We start from the raw sequence: 16009 nt of genomic DNA, 5'->3' as shown, positions 1-16009 counted from the left end.
CCCGAGTTGGGGGCGCAGCGCTGCCAGTAGAGTGTTCAGCAGGGGGCGCTGCTCCGGGCTTTGGGCGGGGGTGGGGTGGGAGAGGAGGGGGGGCCGCGGCTCGCCGCGCACACTTCCCCCATTATTAAACACTATGTTCAAAAGGCGCCGGGGGACTTCCCGGAGCCACGGAACCCGCGCCGCCCTCCCGACCGGCCCACGGAGTCCATGGACCTGAGCGCCGCCGCCGCACTGTGCCTCTGGCTGCTGAGTGCCTGCCGCCCCCGCGAAGGGCTGGAAGCGGCGGCTGTGCTGCGAGTGGCGGGGGCAGGGCAGACCTGGAGCCCGGGGGGCGGCGGCGCGGACGGACGGACCCTCGCCCCGGCCACGGGCGCCTCGGCTGTCCAGGCCGCGGTGGTTCCGGGGGCCCGAGCGGCGCGGCGCGCCGCGGGCTCCAGCTTCAGGAACGGCTCAGTGGTGCCGCACCACTTCATGATGTCGCTTTACAGGAGTCTGGCCGGGAGGGCTCCCGCTGGGGCAGCCTCCACCTGGGGCCACGACCATGCCGACACAATCACCGGCTTCGTAGACCTGGCGACCCAAGGTACTTACGCCTCTTCTGCGTCAGCCCATCCCGTGCGATCCTGGGCTGAGATCAACCCCGGAGCCATACTCCTGCTCCATTCCATGTGGGGCTGAGGTCCCGCAAGTCCCAGCTTCAGGTGTTAGAGAAAAACTTCGCTGCTGTGGTCAACGCACCCAAACCCGCTGCGTCTGGACTGTGGCGCGAGTCGCTGCAGCTGGTCAGGCCAGCCCCAGAGGGCTGAGCGGGTCCTTCTACTGAGCTGCACTGGCCTTGCCGGCTGGTAGGTCCCCTCGAAGAAAGCAGGCTGAGTCCAAGATCTGCTTCTTGGGGAAGGGTCTAGAGTGGCCTTGGCCAGGACACTTCGGAGAAGAAAGGGAAGGATTGGGACTTTGAGGCTACTGCCAAGAGGGACTGCGCAGCGATGACAGGGGTGGCTGCTTCCCTGGAGCAATCTGCAGCTCCCAATATCATTGGGGGTGCACAAATTCGAGGGTTCCATGGGCAGAGGCAGGTATCAAACTGGAGAGACTGGTGGCATATCCAGGTATGAGGAGGGCCTTTCAGCAGGCTGCATCTGGTGGTAGTGGTTCCAGTGTGGGAAGTGAGTATCTATAGGTGCCTGTGTTCTGTGCTGGGCCCTTGGGAGAGCCAGAGGTCCAGGACTCTGGTTGTGTTGGGAGGGAAGTCGTGCAGGAATGCAGGCCTCTCTGTCCAAGTGCCCCACCTTACCCTCTGCTGGGCCCTCCAAAGGTAAGTGGGTGAGATCGTGTGGTGGTTGCTGTTTGTCATCTGGATTTTATTAATCTCCATTGAAGTCATTAAAGTAGACAGATAGGGAAAATTTAACTAATTTCAGGCGGAAATGCAAGTAATTTTGGCTTTAATTCTGTCCAGCCAGAGACTTAGCAAGGAAGGCAGGAGGGAAAGGCAGGCAAATAGGACTGGATAAGGGCTGCTGTTCTGAGACTTGGGAGCCACTGACAGTCTGCACACCTTAGGCACAGATTGCTTTATTTTGGGTACCTGGAAATCCTGGGACAAAGTGACCCTATAGGTCCATTTGAACTGACAAGCTTTGGCTGAGAGCCTGACATAGCCTCTGCACTGGGTACTAGGATTGTAGGATAGAAAACCCCAGTCCTGGGGTACCAGGCGAGGAAGGCAATCACTCCCTCCTGAGGGGAGTGCCCAGGCTGCCGAAGAGGAGGCATTTTTAGGCCCTGAATGAGCAGAAGCACCAGACTTTCTAAAGTCAGGCTACCTCTACTCTGAAGTAGAGGGAGACAAATCCTTTCCTGGGAAGCTCTGCTTGGCTAGCAAGACCTGAGACCACCTCTTCTCTGCTTCAGGGGGAAATGCAGTGGCAGGGCTGGAAAAGTAGGGTGAGGCCAAGGGCTGCAGAGGAAACTCAGATCAATTATTCCGAAAGCCCTAGGGAGGAAGCAGGGGCTGGAGCTCCTGCCAGTGCCTTTTCTGCTCCTCTTTTTGTCTCCTTTACCTTAACTTGGAGCAGACTGCTTGAGGTCCCCAGAGACCAGGGACAACACCCCGAGTTTGGATTTAAGGCATCAGAGCCTGGTGGTGTTCATGGTTGATGAGCAAATTCCCAATAGTGGAGGGAGTCTGCAGTCTCTCCTAGTTTGGGGCAAAATGAAACCATATGATCCCCTTCAAAGAGAGCTCCTTATCCACTGCTTGGTGGAATTTAACCCCCACCCGAACCCAAAAAGAAAAAAGTGCCCATGACCAGAAATAAAATCCCAAGCCTAAGTCACAACACAGATAGAGAATAAACCTACTAAGGGTGCTCTTTGTGAAGATGGAACTCAGGGGGCCACTGCCCTAACTATAGCAAGGCTGTTCAGCTGCCCCCCAAATTTTGGAGAAGTTCCCTCTGCTTATTCCTTTGCTGCCTTTTGCCCTCCTTCAGAAGCTGCAGGAGCACTAGGAGGAACCAAGCCTAGGGTCCAGATGGTGATCAGCCGTGCGAGACCCTCCCTGGGAGAGCCTTTCTCTGGGCTTCGGTTAGTTCCCCCTTCGACCCAATGAGGAATTTGGACTAGAGGGTCTCTACCGCGGAGCTGCATGTTCCCCTGTTGGACCACTCGCAGAGCCTAGCCTGCATGGGAGACCGTGGTCGGCCGAGGTGTCCAGCCTGGGTTAGGGGTGAGAAGTAGCAGAAGAGGAAAGTGTTTTCAGGGGACTTGGAACTTTCTGTTTTCGCAGAGCCGGGATTTGCGGCTGTCCTGCGAGCTCAGCAGGGCTGTAAGGAGCAATTACCACACAGCGCAGGACCTCAGTAAGGAAAGCATGACTTCTAAGGAGCCCACCTTGCCTCCCGTTCCTTACTGCCCAGAAGTCTGGCCTCCAACCCTGTTACTACAAATCTATGACTTCAAGGCATGCTGCATAGCTGCTGTGGCCTTAAATCTTGGTTCTGGGTGCGGTGGCACGCTTCTGCCCACAAGGCTCAGTGATTATAAGGGTGTCCGTGGTTGTTCCAGCGGCCCTATGAACCAAAAACTCAGACAGGACCAAGGCTCGAAGCTCTGGGCCAGGCTGGACGCATTCCCGCTGGGGCCCAGTGCGGGGGCGGGCTCCGACTCCAAAGGGCCTTAATCCTGCTTCAAGGGCGGCGGCGCCAGGTGCAGTTCGGAGCCTCCGGGGCGGGGAGCAGGCTTCCTTCTCAATTCGCTCTGTTTCTGTCGGTACCCCTGCAGACGATTCGGCAGCCGAGACTGGTCAGAGCTTCCTGTTCGATGTGTCCAGCCTTCCAGATGCCGACGAGGTGGTGCGTGCCGAGCTCCGCGTGCTGCGCCGCGAATCTTCAGAGCCAGGCCTTGGCAGAGGGACTTCGCCGCCGCTGCTGCTTTTATCCACGTGTCCGGGAGCATCCCGTTCACCAAGCCAGCTGCACTCCCGTGCAGCTGAGCTCCTGGACGGCCGGCGGTGGGAGGTGTTCGACGTGGCTGACGCCGTGCGGCACCACCGCCAGGAGCCCCGCGCCACCCGCGCGCTCTGCCTCTTGCTCCGCGCAGTGGTCGGTCCCGCCCGGAGTCCAATGGCACTGCGGCTGCTGGGCTTCGGCTGGCGGGGCGGAGGCGGCGCTGCGGCTGAGGAGCGCGCGCTGCTAGTCGTCTCCTCCCGTACGCACAGGAAGGAGAGCCTGTTCCGAGAGATACGCGCCCAGGCCCGCGCACTCGGGGCCGCTCTGGTCGCAGAGTCGCCGCCCGACCCGGGACCCGGCAATGGGCCATCGAGGATAGTCATGGGCGGCCGCAGGCGGCGGCGGACGGCGCTGGCTGGGGCGCGGGCCGCGCAGGGCAGCGGCGGGGGCATGGGCCGGGGCCACGGGCGCAGGGGCCGGAGCCGTTGTAGCCGCAAACCGCTCCACGTGGATTTCAAGGAGCTAGGCTGGGATGACTGGATCATCGCGCCGCTGGACTACGAGGCTTACCATTGCGAGGGCGTTTGCGACTTCCCGCTGCGCTCGCACCTCGAGCCCACCAACCACGCCATCATTCAGACGCTGCTCAACTCCATGGCGCCAGACGCGGCGCCGGCTTCCTGCTGCGTGCCCGCACGCCTCAGCCCCATCAGCATCCTTTACATCGACGCCGCCAACAACGTGGTCTACAAGCAGTACGAGGACATGGTGGTGGAGGCCTGCGGCTGCAGGTAGCATGCGGCCCGGGGAAGGGGCAGACGCGCCGCCAAGGACTCCTGCTGAAGAGCAGCTTCGGGCCGGGTCTGTCACCGAGCCCGAGTGCGCGCCGGACTCTGACGCCGTGTCTACCTGAAGGAGCGCACAAGTTCACACTCAACACCCACACACTCCTTCACTCACGAACACATATGCAGTGCACAGCAGCATCCGAAAGCCTTGGGGAGAGGGAGACTGCCGCTACTGAATGTCACAGCCATGTGTAGTTTGTAAGCAGATCGCTGTAGCGCCCATTGTCCCCTTTTGGGAGAGGAGGGAGTTTGTGTTTATGTTTCGGTAATCCCCACTAAAACCCGGGTAGAAACGGGTTAAGACTGGGGGTTCCACAATGGACGGCCTAAAGGGGCACTGAGTGTTTTTGTCTTCTTTTTGTTTCTGGCCCTGTGGGGGGCGTGGCTCCGCTGGGTGGCTGTGTACCTGGTGTTGCACCCTGGGGCCCCCTGAAGGGTTGCGGATGCCCTTCCTAGAGGTTTGTGTTGCTTGAGGCCATTTACTCTCAGAAAGCACCGCTGCAAAAGGTATCCTCTCCCTTTAACTTTTAAAATTTAATGTGGCGGTGCCTCAGTTTTGAAAGGGCAGTTTTGTCTGAAAGAATGTGTGGTGGGAGCGGCCCAGATCCCTGCAAAGGTCAGCACCGCCCCCCCCTTTTTTTATCAATTCCAATTGAGTGTGATTTAGAAAGTGGAAAGACTTTTTCTCTTTGGGGGAAAATGAAACAGGGGAGAGGTTCTAAACTGCAAAGTTGAAGCCCATGTGACAATGGGAGGGGTGAGATGGGATGTGTCAGGTTTGGAGACTCTGCACCTACTCAGAAGGAGGCAGTAGCAGTGTCTTAGGGCCTTGAGAAAGCGGGGACAGCTGCTGCTCTTCCAAGAGACGTTCCAGGAGGGTTTCCTAAGAAGTTGGCGAAGATGTTGTCAGGGCTTGAGTTTCCTGGGGCCTGCTCTAGCGGAGGACGATGGTTTGTCTGCCAAGTAGGCGCAGCCCCCTTCAAATAGCATAACCAGAGTGGGCCGGGGTGTCCTGGCGCTTAATGATCCAGCCTGCGTGGACTTACACATGCTTTCTCGGTGTTGCTGAAGTTTTTGGCAGGGTGATAGTAATGGGAAGTGAAGCCACACAAAAGTGCTTTTGTCATATTTAAACTCACAGCCCAGACCTTCAGAGCAGGAGGAAGGTCACCTCCTCTGCTCCATGGTTGGTTCCCCTGTGGTTCCTTCTGGAAGGCAGGGCCCTGGTGTGGGCGGAGCAGAGGTGCCAGATTGTCTCCTGGTTCCTGAATTTTGCCTAGAAAAGTTATTGATGGTAGGATGTTTTTTTATGTAAAAGTGAGCTCCAACGTGCCAGCCTTCATTGTGTCTGTAATTTGTTCATGCCCAGAAGTTCTTTGTGTCTTTTTGTCAATGGTCAGGAGAGAAAGAGAAGCTGGCCTCCACTTGCCAGGGGCTCCCAGGGCTGCTTTGGAACACCTGGATTCCTCCTGATACTGTTGTTTAACGTTGTGCTGGCTTTCCTTTTTAGGGGCCTTGGTTAGGCATTAATTCTGCTCTTGTCTTGGATGCTCTTGTCCAGGAAAGTTTATATACATTTTAATTCTTAGTGGTTCTATTTTACTCTCTTGATGAAGAGGAAAGACTAACAAATTAGATATCACTGATTTAGTTAAAGGTCCCACCTGCATCTTTTTTATTCTGTAAAATTCCCCCCAAGGGGGAAAACCCACATATAACTTATTCTTAAAATTAAGATTGTTCCCCTCTTGCAATGTGAATTTACATGCTGCGACAGTGTGCATAGCCATAAATAACCAGAAAATACAGAGTTTCTTCAGATTAAAAAGAAAAAAAGTCAGAAGTGGCCACTCTGGTACAATCGTATTTTATCTTTTTGACTAGCAAATATGGTGCCCAGATTCATGGATTTTTTTCCAGGGAAACTTTCCTCTTTTGTTTTAAATGATAATTTTAATAGTGATTGCTCTTATATCTTTCATTATGAAGATTAAAAAATTGCACAAAAGTATAACAGGTTATAGTATTAGAAGATTTAGAAAGGAAGGTAATTAAAAAATCACATTTCAGTATTATTTTGAGGAAATTTTAGGGTGTTTAATATCTTTGGACAAAAGCAAACATTTTGATACTTTTTTTAGTGACTAGGGAAAAAAATCTTTGGGGTAAGAAATGTCTTAATGTAACCTGTGCTTTTTATGGTAGGGAAAAAGGTGTCCATCTCCTCTGTCTTCGTGCTGCTGACCTCCTTCTAACAGCATGTGTCTGGGGTGATGTAGGAAGTCAGTGTCTCCTTGGGTCTTTCCAGACTGCACCATGGGGAGAGGTGTTGTCCTTAGACAGCACAGTTCTTTCCATGACCTCTGAGGCCCCAGGGTGCTCCTTGGTTTACTGATAGAGGGAATGTCTGCTGGGTCTCTCCTGAAGCTCTGTGGAACCACCATGGTTCAGGGTGCCCACCAGTCTTCAGCTCTGCCCAGCCTTCTGTCTCCTCAGAGTCCATTCTCTAGAGGTTGTGTTTCCCTGTGTACAAATGACAGTAAAAGAGCCACCATATGTGGGGTGGTCAGTTTTCTGCTGCTAGGATGTGGTTAAATTAGCTTTGCCAAGATGTGGAGAAAAGCATTCTGTTAGTGCATTTGGGAGCACCCTGTGCCATCTGTCCTGTAGGTGGTGGGGAATAGGCTGGGTCACCAGCATAAAACCCAGTTGCTCTGCTTGAGTCCCCAGCTGGAATCTCCAGACATCACTGTGGGGAACTGGGATCAAGTGTGTCAGAACCATGAATGAAAGTTCTCCTCTCCATCTGAAGTCACCAAAGTGTCCTTACTAAAGTAAACAGAATTTTCCACTTTGTTGGGGAAAATTGTGCACTGCTAGTAGAGATCATTTGTGCAACTATTTCTTGTGGATGAACAGGGTCTGACATCCTTGCTCAGGGAGCCAGGGGTGCTGCTGCTGGGTCTGCCAAACACCAAGACAAGTCTGGTTTTTAAAACCAGAATTTTTGTATTAAGGGAGACCCCTGTATTGGCAGGTGAACACTTCCACTGCTGGTTTTATGGAATTCAGGCTTTCCAAGGGAGCTGCACTGGGTCTTGTGGAGGTGGCGGGCTTTGTGGTCTTAGCCTGGGGAAGCCAGGATAGAGCTGTGCTCATTTGTTACACAGGATAATTTCCTGGCATTTGAGTGCTTCAGAGGAAGAGAAAGAGAAGAGGTATAGATTGCATGAGGGTAAAAACCCCTGGAAGGCTTGTGAGGAGATTCTCCCCTGACAGAGCACATGGTGTACACAAGGGCAGAAGCTTGGCCTTGTGTCCTGAGGAGGGTTCTGTAACCCTGTGGAAGGAGCAGGGAGCAATCCAAGTCCTACAGGTTCTTATCCTGTCAGCAGTCTCACTCTACTCATAGCAGAAAATAACTGGGACCGATTTTCTTCTTAAAGCAGAGCAAAACTTAAAGGGAGCAAAACTGCAGCTTGTGCACAGAGCTCTCCCCTTGCTTGAGTCTGGTCTCCTGAAAACTGAGTGTAAGAAAGAAAAAGCTTTGCAGCTGTCCCAGGGCTTTGCTGGTTCTCCAGAGAACCCATCCCCTCCGGATACAGACCTCCCCCAATGGCTTAGGGCCAGATGGCCTAGGCAGGTGGACTGAGGGAACCAGGCTTTGAAAGCAGCAGTCTGTCCAGGGAGAGGAGGACCTGCTTTTGCCCCTCAGGAAGTGTCTGGATTGGGAAGGGAAGAGAGGACGTGGAGCAGTGAATCCAGCAGTTATAGAACTTTGGGAGTGAGTAGGAAGTCACCAGACCCCTGTGGGGGCCGGCATGTCCAAGTGGTGCTAGAGTCAGGGCCCACTATGGGCTTCTGCACCCCAGAAGTCAACTATCTCCCCAGTATGGCCTGTGTCTGCCTGATAGGAAGATACTCCAACACTAGGGATCTATAGGGTATCTCCTGAGAGGCCTGAGGCAAGTCATGGGCAGTCACCTCTGCTTGAGCTTCAACTTCTGCCCCTGAAAATGAGGACCTCTGGGCTGGAGATGTCGCCCAGTGGTAGAGTGCTTGCTTAGCACGTGTCAGGCCCTGGGAGGGTGGAGGAAGGACCTCTCCAGCCCAGAGAGCCTAGATTGTACGTCCAAAAATCCTATTCAGATGATTCCAAGGTATAGCAAATGCTAATACTCCTGGAAAAGGTTTCCTCCTGACCCCAATCATAGAGCCACATCTCACAAGTTTCACAGCTCTTCCTTGTGCCGGTGAGTGTATGCCCTCTTTCCCAACTCCTAGCCTCTGTGGGTACTTCACAGATGTTGCTTCAATTTCTACCTGGGGCAAAGCAGGTGCAGGGGAGGCCAGGACCTCAGGGTAGGGCCCGGCTTCCCCCAGACTGATAGCTTTCTTGTGCCCCCCTGGTTGAGGGGCACTGCTAACCCACTTGAATAGCACCTGTGCCACATAAGGTGGGTTGGATCACAGACAGAGAACTGGAAAAATGCTCCAACTAGCTATAGGTGCCTCTGTTGGGGGAGTAGAGGGAAGGGTTGGGGAGGGGGGAGAGGATGTGGACCAGTGAAACCAGTAGTGAAAAAACTTTAGGAGTGAGTGGAAAGTCACCATATCTATGTGTGGACTGGAATGTCCAAGTGCCAGAGTCAGTGACCATGGTGGGTGTGACAGCCCAAACAGATGCCTGGGACTGTCCTAGAGTCCCTGGGCAAGGCAATAGTCTTGTCTTGGGGTGGGCTGTTCCCTACCTGGCCCTACTCCATCTTCACACACCTCACTGTCATGCTTGTCTGCCTCTAAAGTCCCTCTTCATCTTTCTAGGGGAGTGACTCTGGGGGCAGGTGGCAGAAGACCTTTTCATGACCTGGAAGGTGGTGGTGGAGTTGAACTTGAGGAGCACTAGGAGGAAGGGAGGTGTCAGAAAGATGGTCTTTTTTTTTTTTTTTTTTTGGTCTTTCCACAATGTCAAAGTTTATTGAATAACAATTCACAAGGTACACCAATCAATTTCATCATCTTTAATTCACTGAATACTCATGGTTCACTTGGTGCCATGACCATGGAAATCATGGGTAAATGGTTCATTTTGAATTTTTCAGACACTCAGCCTTTTGCACTTGGAGTCACATAACCATTTATGTTGGAGCTAAGGTTTCTTCTGTTGCTGTTTGGGTCTTTGATCTGTGCCCAGAGCACAGAGCTGCATGAACAGTTCTCACATACAGTGAGAACTGGAGTGAGGTTCTGGTGAAGGAAGGCCATCTTCTTTCTCATGAGGGCCATCATCCCAACCTGAGGAATCACCTGCATGGACATAGACTTCAGAGAGAGAGTCTGGAAATTGGTCTTTTAAATCAGTGAGGTTGACTAAGGGCTGTGAACCCTGAGTGTCAGTCAGAGATGTGCTCTGTTCAAGATGCGCACGGGCCCAGCTTTACCAGTGCTCAACTGCTGCGGTGCTATGCTGAGACTTGGCAACCAGGCTTTCAGCCAGACAGAATTTGGGTTGGTGCATCATGGCAGCTACAGCAATTCTATCAGAGCAAGACAGCATGGGCAGTCGAGGGGTGTGAGGTCATTGAAAAAGTTAGTCTATTTTCAATACTTGCTTACCATTGCTGAAAAAGTTCAAATTCATGCTCAGAGTAGCAAACTCAGCCAGTGATCTGCTTCCTCCTGCCCTTGCAGACTTCGTTCAGCATCTGTGCATGGTGTGCTTGCCTCTGTGTGACAAAGAAAGGACTAGTTTCTCTCACATGCATCCCCTTCATTGGCAAGAGGGTTGCAGCTTCCACAGAAACTTCTGAGAGATGAGTTTCTGCACAAGCAGGTGAGTTTGTAGGTTGAAGGTGTAAGAAGCATATTTTGCTCTTGACAGGTAAACTTCCTTCTCTGATAGGGACTCTGGATTCAGAGAGAGCTGCCTGAGAGAAGTTGAGGTGCAGAAACTTTTTTTTTTTTCCCAAGGGATGCTGAACTAAGTTGTCTGGAAAAACAAGGAAAGGCTGGTGGTCAGGGGTGGTGCAGACCTTTGGGAGGAGGCTGACAGTTTTGCTTTTATCTTTGTTTCACCACCTTTGGAGTTGGCAGACAGGAGTGGGGCAGTGGTGGCAGGAGAAGTGGCCAGGCAGGTCATGGGCATGCAGCTGTCTTGGCAGTTTTGTCCACACTGCACCATTGGACCAGCAGTGGCAATAGTCACACTTAGTTCCTGGGTCTAGAGTTGGGTGAATGGCTTGTTCTTTCTGTAGGTCCCTGGACACTTGCCATAACCTAGAACCACCGCTGGCCATTTTGGGGGCTAAGATGTGCACATGGCTGACCCAGAGAGGACTTCTGGTAAGGCTTGTTTCTAAAAGTCATGCTGAATTAGAAGTAAACATAAGTGGATCAGATGCACACAGGCAAAATTCCCTTGAGGACACTCCCTGGGACACTGGATGGGGAGGGGCAGCCTAGACCAGTGAACTGCTTGATGGTAGTTGGTAGTAACAGGTTTGGGGAAGCCTGACAGCTCTTGGGTGCTCAAGCCAGCTATAGGCTGTCCTCACTGGGTTTCTCAGTGGGCCAAGTCTGAGAGGCAGTGCCAAGTATGTTGAAGACCTTTCCTTATGGCACTTTTTTTTTTTAATCCCTCAGTGTTTGAAGGCTGCCAAGGCCAGAAAATGGTGCTCTGTCCTGGGTTCCCCTTTGACTCTAGGTGAGCAGGCTGTCTCGGGAAAGGGGTGCCCTGTAAGCAGGGCTTATTTTCTAGCAACTTATGTTTCTGGATCAGGGCCTGTCAGCATTCTATTTAGAAAATGATGATCCAGTTGGGGGAGAAAGCAAGCTCAGGATGAAACGTGTTTCCTGGCTGGGAATTGGGCAAGTGTTCTAAGCCAGGAGCAGTGACTCTGGAGATGAGAATTGTTCTGGTCTTCTCCACCTAAGCACCCTTAGAGTGATTTTATTTTTTTATATTTCACTGTATATTGTAGTGCAAATAGCTTTTATATTTTCTTTGACAGAGAATTATAATTGAGTCACTTTAGGTCTTTTAGCTGGAAGGTTTTTTTTCCTCCCCAAATGAGAAGGTAATTTTTTTAAAAAGGATTAACACATCATCTGCCCTTTCAGTAGATGACAATTGTAGAGTCTGATAAGTTTGGATTTTTTTTGGTTTTGTTTTGTGCATAAAGAAGTAGATCCTTTCACTGTGAAGGTAGCTGCTCAAACTCTAGCACCTGCTTCCAGAGCAAAGCTGTCTAAGTAGGCTCTGAGTGGGCAGCAAAATTCTGCACATGCTGAGTGGCCTACAGCTTCAAAAGCAAATTTAATCAGATTCCAATACTGTGATTTGAAGGAAATGGCGAAACTTGAAGTGACGGTAATGCCATCAAGGCTCAACTACACTTCATTCCCTCCACAGCTAAAGACAAAATTAATTATTTTTAGGGCAAGTCCCTTTCATTTTGCAGTGATACCTACTGTTTTTCAGCTTGGCTTGGGAGATGGGGGAGGGGGGGTCTAAAAACCCATTTGATGCAAACTGAAATCTTCTTTGTTGGCAATCTTCCAGCTCTGGTTTGGCCAGAGCAGGACTCTGAGGCTTGCAGGCTGCAGCCTGGTGTCTCCCTGCTGCCCAGCCTGGCTATGTGGGCAGCACTCACTGGCATCATGAAATGCTGTCTGTGGCTAGGCCAGCTACAGGGAATCCTTCAAGGGCAAGTATAAACCATGTGTATATGTATTCTCAAATTTAAATAGATTGTACATATCAGAATGTAAATGACCTGTAAAACAGCACTCTATTTTTCTTGATTATTACATAGCAGTATATATTTGTTAAACATGCTCGTATACTTGTTATTAACCATTTGATATTTTGTACAGATAAGTTGATTAAATATTTTATTCATAAAACTGCTCATGACTGGTCTTTAGGGAACAGTGCTTTGTCTTTTGTTATTCAGCCTCTCTGTGTTAGTCTAGTTCTCCTCTGCATCTTAGGACAGCAGCCAAGCATCTGGGCAATAGGAATAACTGCTTTGAAACAGGAGCAGTTACAAGGTAAGCCTGATGCTGCTAGTTTTTATGCTGATCACTGCCCCTTGAAACACTAGGGTCTCAGATTTGAATGGGGAATGGGGAGCCTCAGACATGCAGCTGCTGCCCCCTGTGAAACTGCATAGGATACTGTGTGCAGCCCCACACTGCATGATGTCACTGCACAGGAGGGTAAAAAAATCAAGCTTGGTGCAGGCAGAAGAGGCCAAAATGCAGTGGAAGTTTTTCTCTTTCGGAAATGAGCATTATAATTTGCATACTGAGTATTCATTCCAAACCCAGTTGGAATGGGAAGCCTTTGGGTTTGCATACACTTCAGGCTGCTGTAGGAGTGATCTTACTCCAGAAAGTTGCCTCTGCAGGTTGCACGGTCATCTTCCAAAGTCCTATGGCATTAGGTCCAATGAGAGCAGCTTTCTCTGCAAGGCCAATGACATATTTCAGAGAAACCAATAAAGTCTTATAGCAAAATTGATAGGCCTCTTTGTGACAAGGACAGAGATGCTGTGTGTTCAGTGATGTCATCTTGCATCCCTAAGTATCTCTCCTAGCAGGGCAGGGTAGGACCACCTTGCAGCCTTCCCTGGTTATTCTGGTGCCACCCGGGATTTTTCCTACAGATGCAGGAGAAAGCTATTTCACCTGTTTCTTAAATGTTCCTGGGAGAGGATTAGTGACAGAGCTGCAGATATGGAAAGCTGCTAGGGACTTGCCCTCATTAAGGACTTGTTACCAGCATTACCTCTTGGGGGAGACAGGGAATCTGTCAGTGTGACCCACCTTTCTCTCAGCGTATGGCAGTACCTGTCCTCTCGGAATCCAGTGTTCCCAGTCATGTTAATGTAAATGTCTTGGTCATGAGAGTCTCTTCCTCTGCTGAGATGGATCGTGAAACCTGCTCTCTTCCTGCTCCCTAATTTCATTACTACTAAATGAAGGAGAATTTTTCTTTGGAGGAAAAATTGTATTCTCTTTTTAACTAAGTCATTTGGCAGGCACAATAAATATGTAAGCTCTGGACTCTGCCAAGGGTAAAGTCTCATCATCTTTTTTTTTTTTTTTAAATAACAGTCCTTGGTCAATTTTTCATTTTCTTACCTTTTAGTCTCCACTTGACTTACCTCAGCATTCTGTGTAGAGGCTTCCACATTCAGTAGAGAAGGGGAAATTACAGGAAAAGAGGAAAGCCACAGTGGCATCTAAACATTTATTTGACTTTCCAAACATGGATGAGAGTAAGTTTGAAAGGCTCTGTAATGACTGATGGCTAAGAGACAGCCTAAGACCGACTGCTTCCTTCCTGGCCCTGTTGTTCCAGCTCTGCCTCTGATGCCTCATTATTTCCAAGCAGGTCGAGGTGAAGATGCCTCCAACAGCTGCCCTACTGAGGGTGGTGCCTGATGTGGTTATGGATGCAAGGCTCTCCTGTGGCCTCTCAGAAGGAACAGTGATCTGGGCAGAAACGTGTCCACTGGGATGTGTCACCAGTGCTCAGCCATCAACTTTGGGGCTGTGGGCGTCTGTAGAGTCCTAATCACATGCAGGTGTGCAGCCCTTCGGCAGTGGCCAGTAGGAGGAAACCCAGATGTTCTGCAGAGCCTGAGCAGGGTGGATTTGCAGAGGCGGGATTCTAGTCCCTCTGTGAGGGAGGGAGACCCTGCAGGTGCACCCACACCCCCTGGCTGTAATGGACGCCCAGTCACAGGGTCACATTCCCATCCCAGGGAAGAGGAATGTTCCCATAGACTTACCAGCAAGGAAACCTGTCCCAATGTGGAGAGGTCAGCACAGGCCCTTTTGCCAGAATGTTTGAGGAATGCAACACAAAATGAGAATGCTCTACTATCCTCAAGCACGGTCTCGTGTAAAGTTGCTATAATTCCCACTTGGGGTGCTACATGGGGCCAGCGCTCAACAAATAATAAGCCACATATTTGGTAGTTGCTAATACCCAAACCCCAGAGATTTTCTAATCATAGAAGAATGAAAGTAATAATTGCAGTCATACTGCACAAGATGAATCCACCATGAGGTGTAGGAGCCGTGCTTTCTTGTAGCTCCTTGGTGCCAGGAAAGAAGCAGTTGATGTGCTTGGATCTGTTTTACCCAGTTGTGCATTGCTCTGCCATGGAAATGCTTACAGGATAAAAGAGCAAGTGCATATGTCCAACACTTGCCCTGACATACCCAGTTGGAGGATGAGGAGGCCCTGAAATGTGCTTTCCTGATAATCTGACCGACTGTGAGGATGCACATTTCTTCAGAATTTGCCTATTAGGCATGGCTGAAACTTTAAGAAATTTAGATATCCAAATTATACAGTATTCCACGTGGCAGGCTCTATTCTCTAAGCTATGCCAGTGCAGAGGTAGTTAAGACACCGTCCATCTTCTAGAACTCTCATTAGAAGGATAGAAAGGAATATAGGTGGTGGGGGCAACAAGCAGACCAATAACAACATCATTTCTGCAACAAAGAGGAGTGTTTCCATGGAGCCAGGGCCAGAGCATCCTGGAGGCTCAGAGGGAAGGAGGGACTGCTCGAGGAGGCTGGAGCAGTTGGTATTTTGGGCCAAGTCTCATGGGTGAGGTAAAAGTGGGCAAAATTGAAGCCAAGGCAGTGATTCCCAAGGTTAAAGAGCACAGCAGATGTGTAGAGGGGCCAACTAGTGACTGTATCTGGTGAGGAGCATCAGGTGCCAAGGATGCATGGCAGAGGTGCTGAGCCTGTGACCAGCCTCCTTTTTTTTTCTTAAACTTTTTTTTTTCATTGTAGATAGACACAATACCTTTATTTTATTTGTTTATTTATCTGTGGTTCTGAGGATTGAACCCAGGGCCTCGCACATGGGAGGCAAGTGCTTTACCACTGAGCCACAACCCCAGTCCCCAGTCTCCTCCTCTTAACCCATTGCTGGATGCAGTTTTTGCCTTGGAGACCCTTTGTTGCAGCTTTTATTCTTTTAAAATGGCTTAGTTGTTACCAACTACCTGCTTTTTACTTCCTCTGCCAACCAGGCTTTCACTTGCCCTTCACATGACTCCCTTTCCCATCCCTCCACTTTCTCGAGCTTCCCCTTGTGGCCTCCAGGAGGCAGCCCAATGCAGAGGAAAGAAGGGCATGAAGTGAAGGTTCTGGAGTAGAGGCCTGAATTGGAATCCCAGAGCTCACCCACCAGCTGCCAGATCCTGAGCAAGGCACTTACCTTTGCACCTCAGGAGTGATCCGGAAACTGAGCACAGTCAGAGCATCCCACTGCAACAGTACAGGGATTCTTGATCTGGATTTGCTTTCCTCTATTCCAAACCCATCCAAGTTCTACCTTTTCTGGGAGTAGGGACAGCCTCTTCCCTCTCTCCCTAGGAGATTTCTCTTTATAAAACTGTGGCAACTGGGGGACTCTTGGGCCCTTGCCATGCTCTGAGACATCACCAGTAGTCTCACCAGGCATCATACTCAGGGACACCAAGCTTGCTCTGGAGATGTCTTTGTTATGGTTGGAGAGGCCAAACCCATGTCCACAGCCACTCTCCACCTAGCCAATGCGATCACTTACCTACATTTGCTTGGGGCACTGTCAGGAATCTCAGTCCTCTTGGGAAGCAATCAGAAGGACACCTAGACACTTCTGTCCTTGCCCCTCCTTCAGGAAAGCTTTGT

General features: G+C 50.8%; 1 protein-coding gene across 2 annotated transcripts; it reads left to right on the top strand.

The window, feature by feature from the left end:
* Positions 1-207: 207 nt before the first annotated feature.
* GDF7 (growth differentiation factor 7) lies at positions 208-4247 on the top strand (the record flags this gene model as incomplete). 2 transcript variants are annotated; one of them, XM_081265236.1, is made up of 2 exons in its annotated part: positions 208-583; positions 3298-4247. In XM_081265236.1, the coding sequence occupies 2 exons, from the start codon at positions 208-210 to the stop codon at positions 4245-4247; spliced, it is 1326 nt and encodes a 441-aa protein (XP_081121362.1). The 2 variants fall into 2 exon arrangements, with proteins under 2 accessions (XP_081121362.1, XP_081121361.1); XM_081265235.1 differs by having other exon boundaries at positions 3286-4247.
* Between the last annotated feature and the right edge of the window lie 11762 nt (positions 4248-16009).

Source organism: Spermophilus citellus (assembly GCF_964194105.1).
Source record: "Spermophilus citellus genome assembly, chromosome: 13".
NCBI lineage: Eukaryota > Metazoa > Chordata > Mammalia > Rodentia > Sciuridae > Spermophilus > Spermophilus citellus.
Note: the sequence above shows the minus strand (reverse complement) of the source record. Positions and strands in the feature narration are given on the sequence as shown.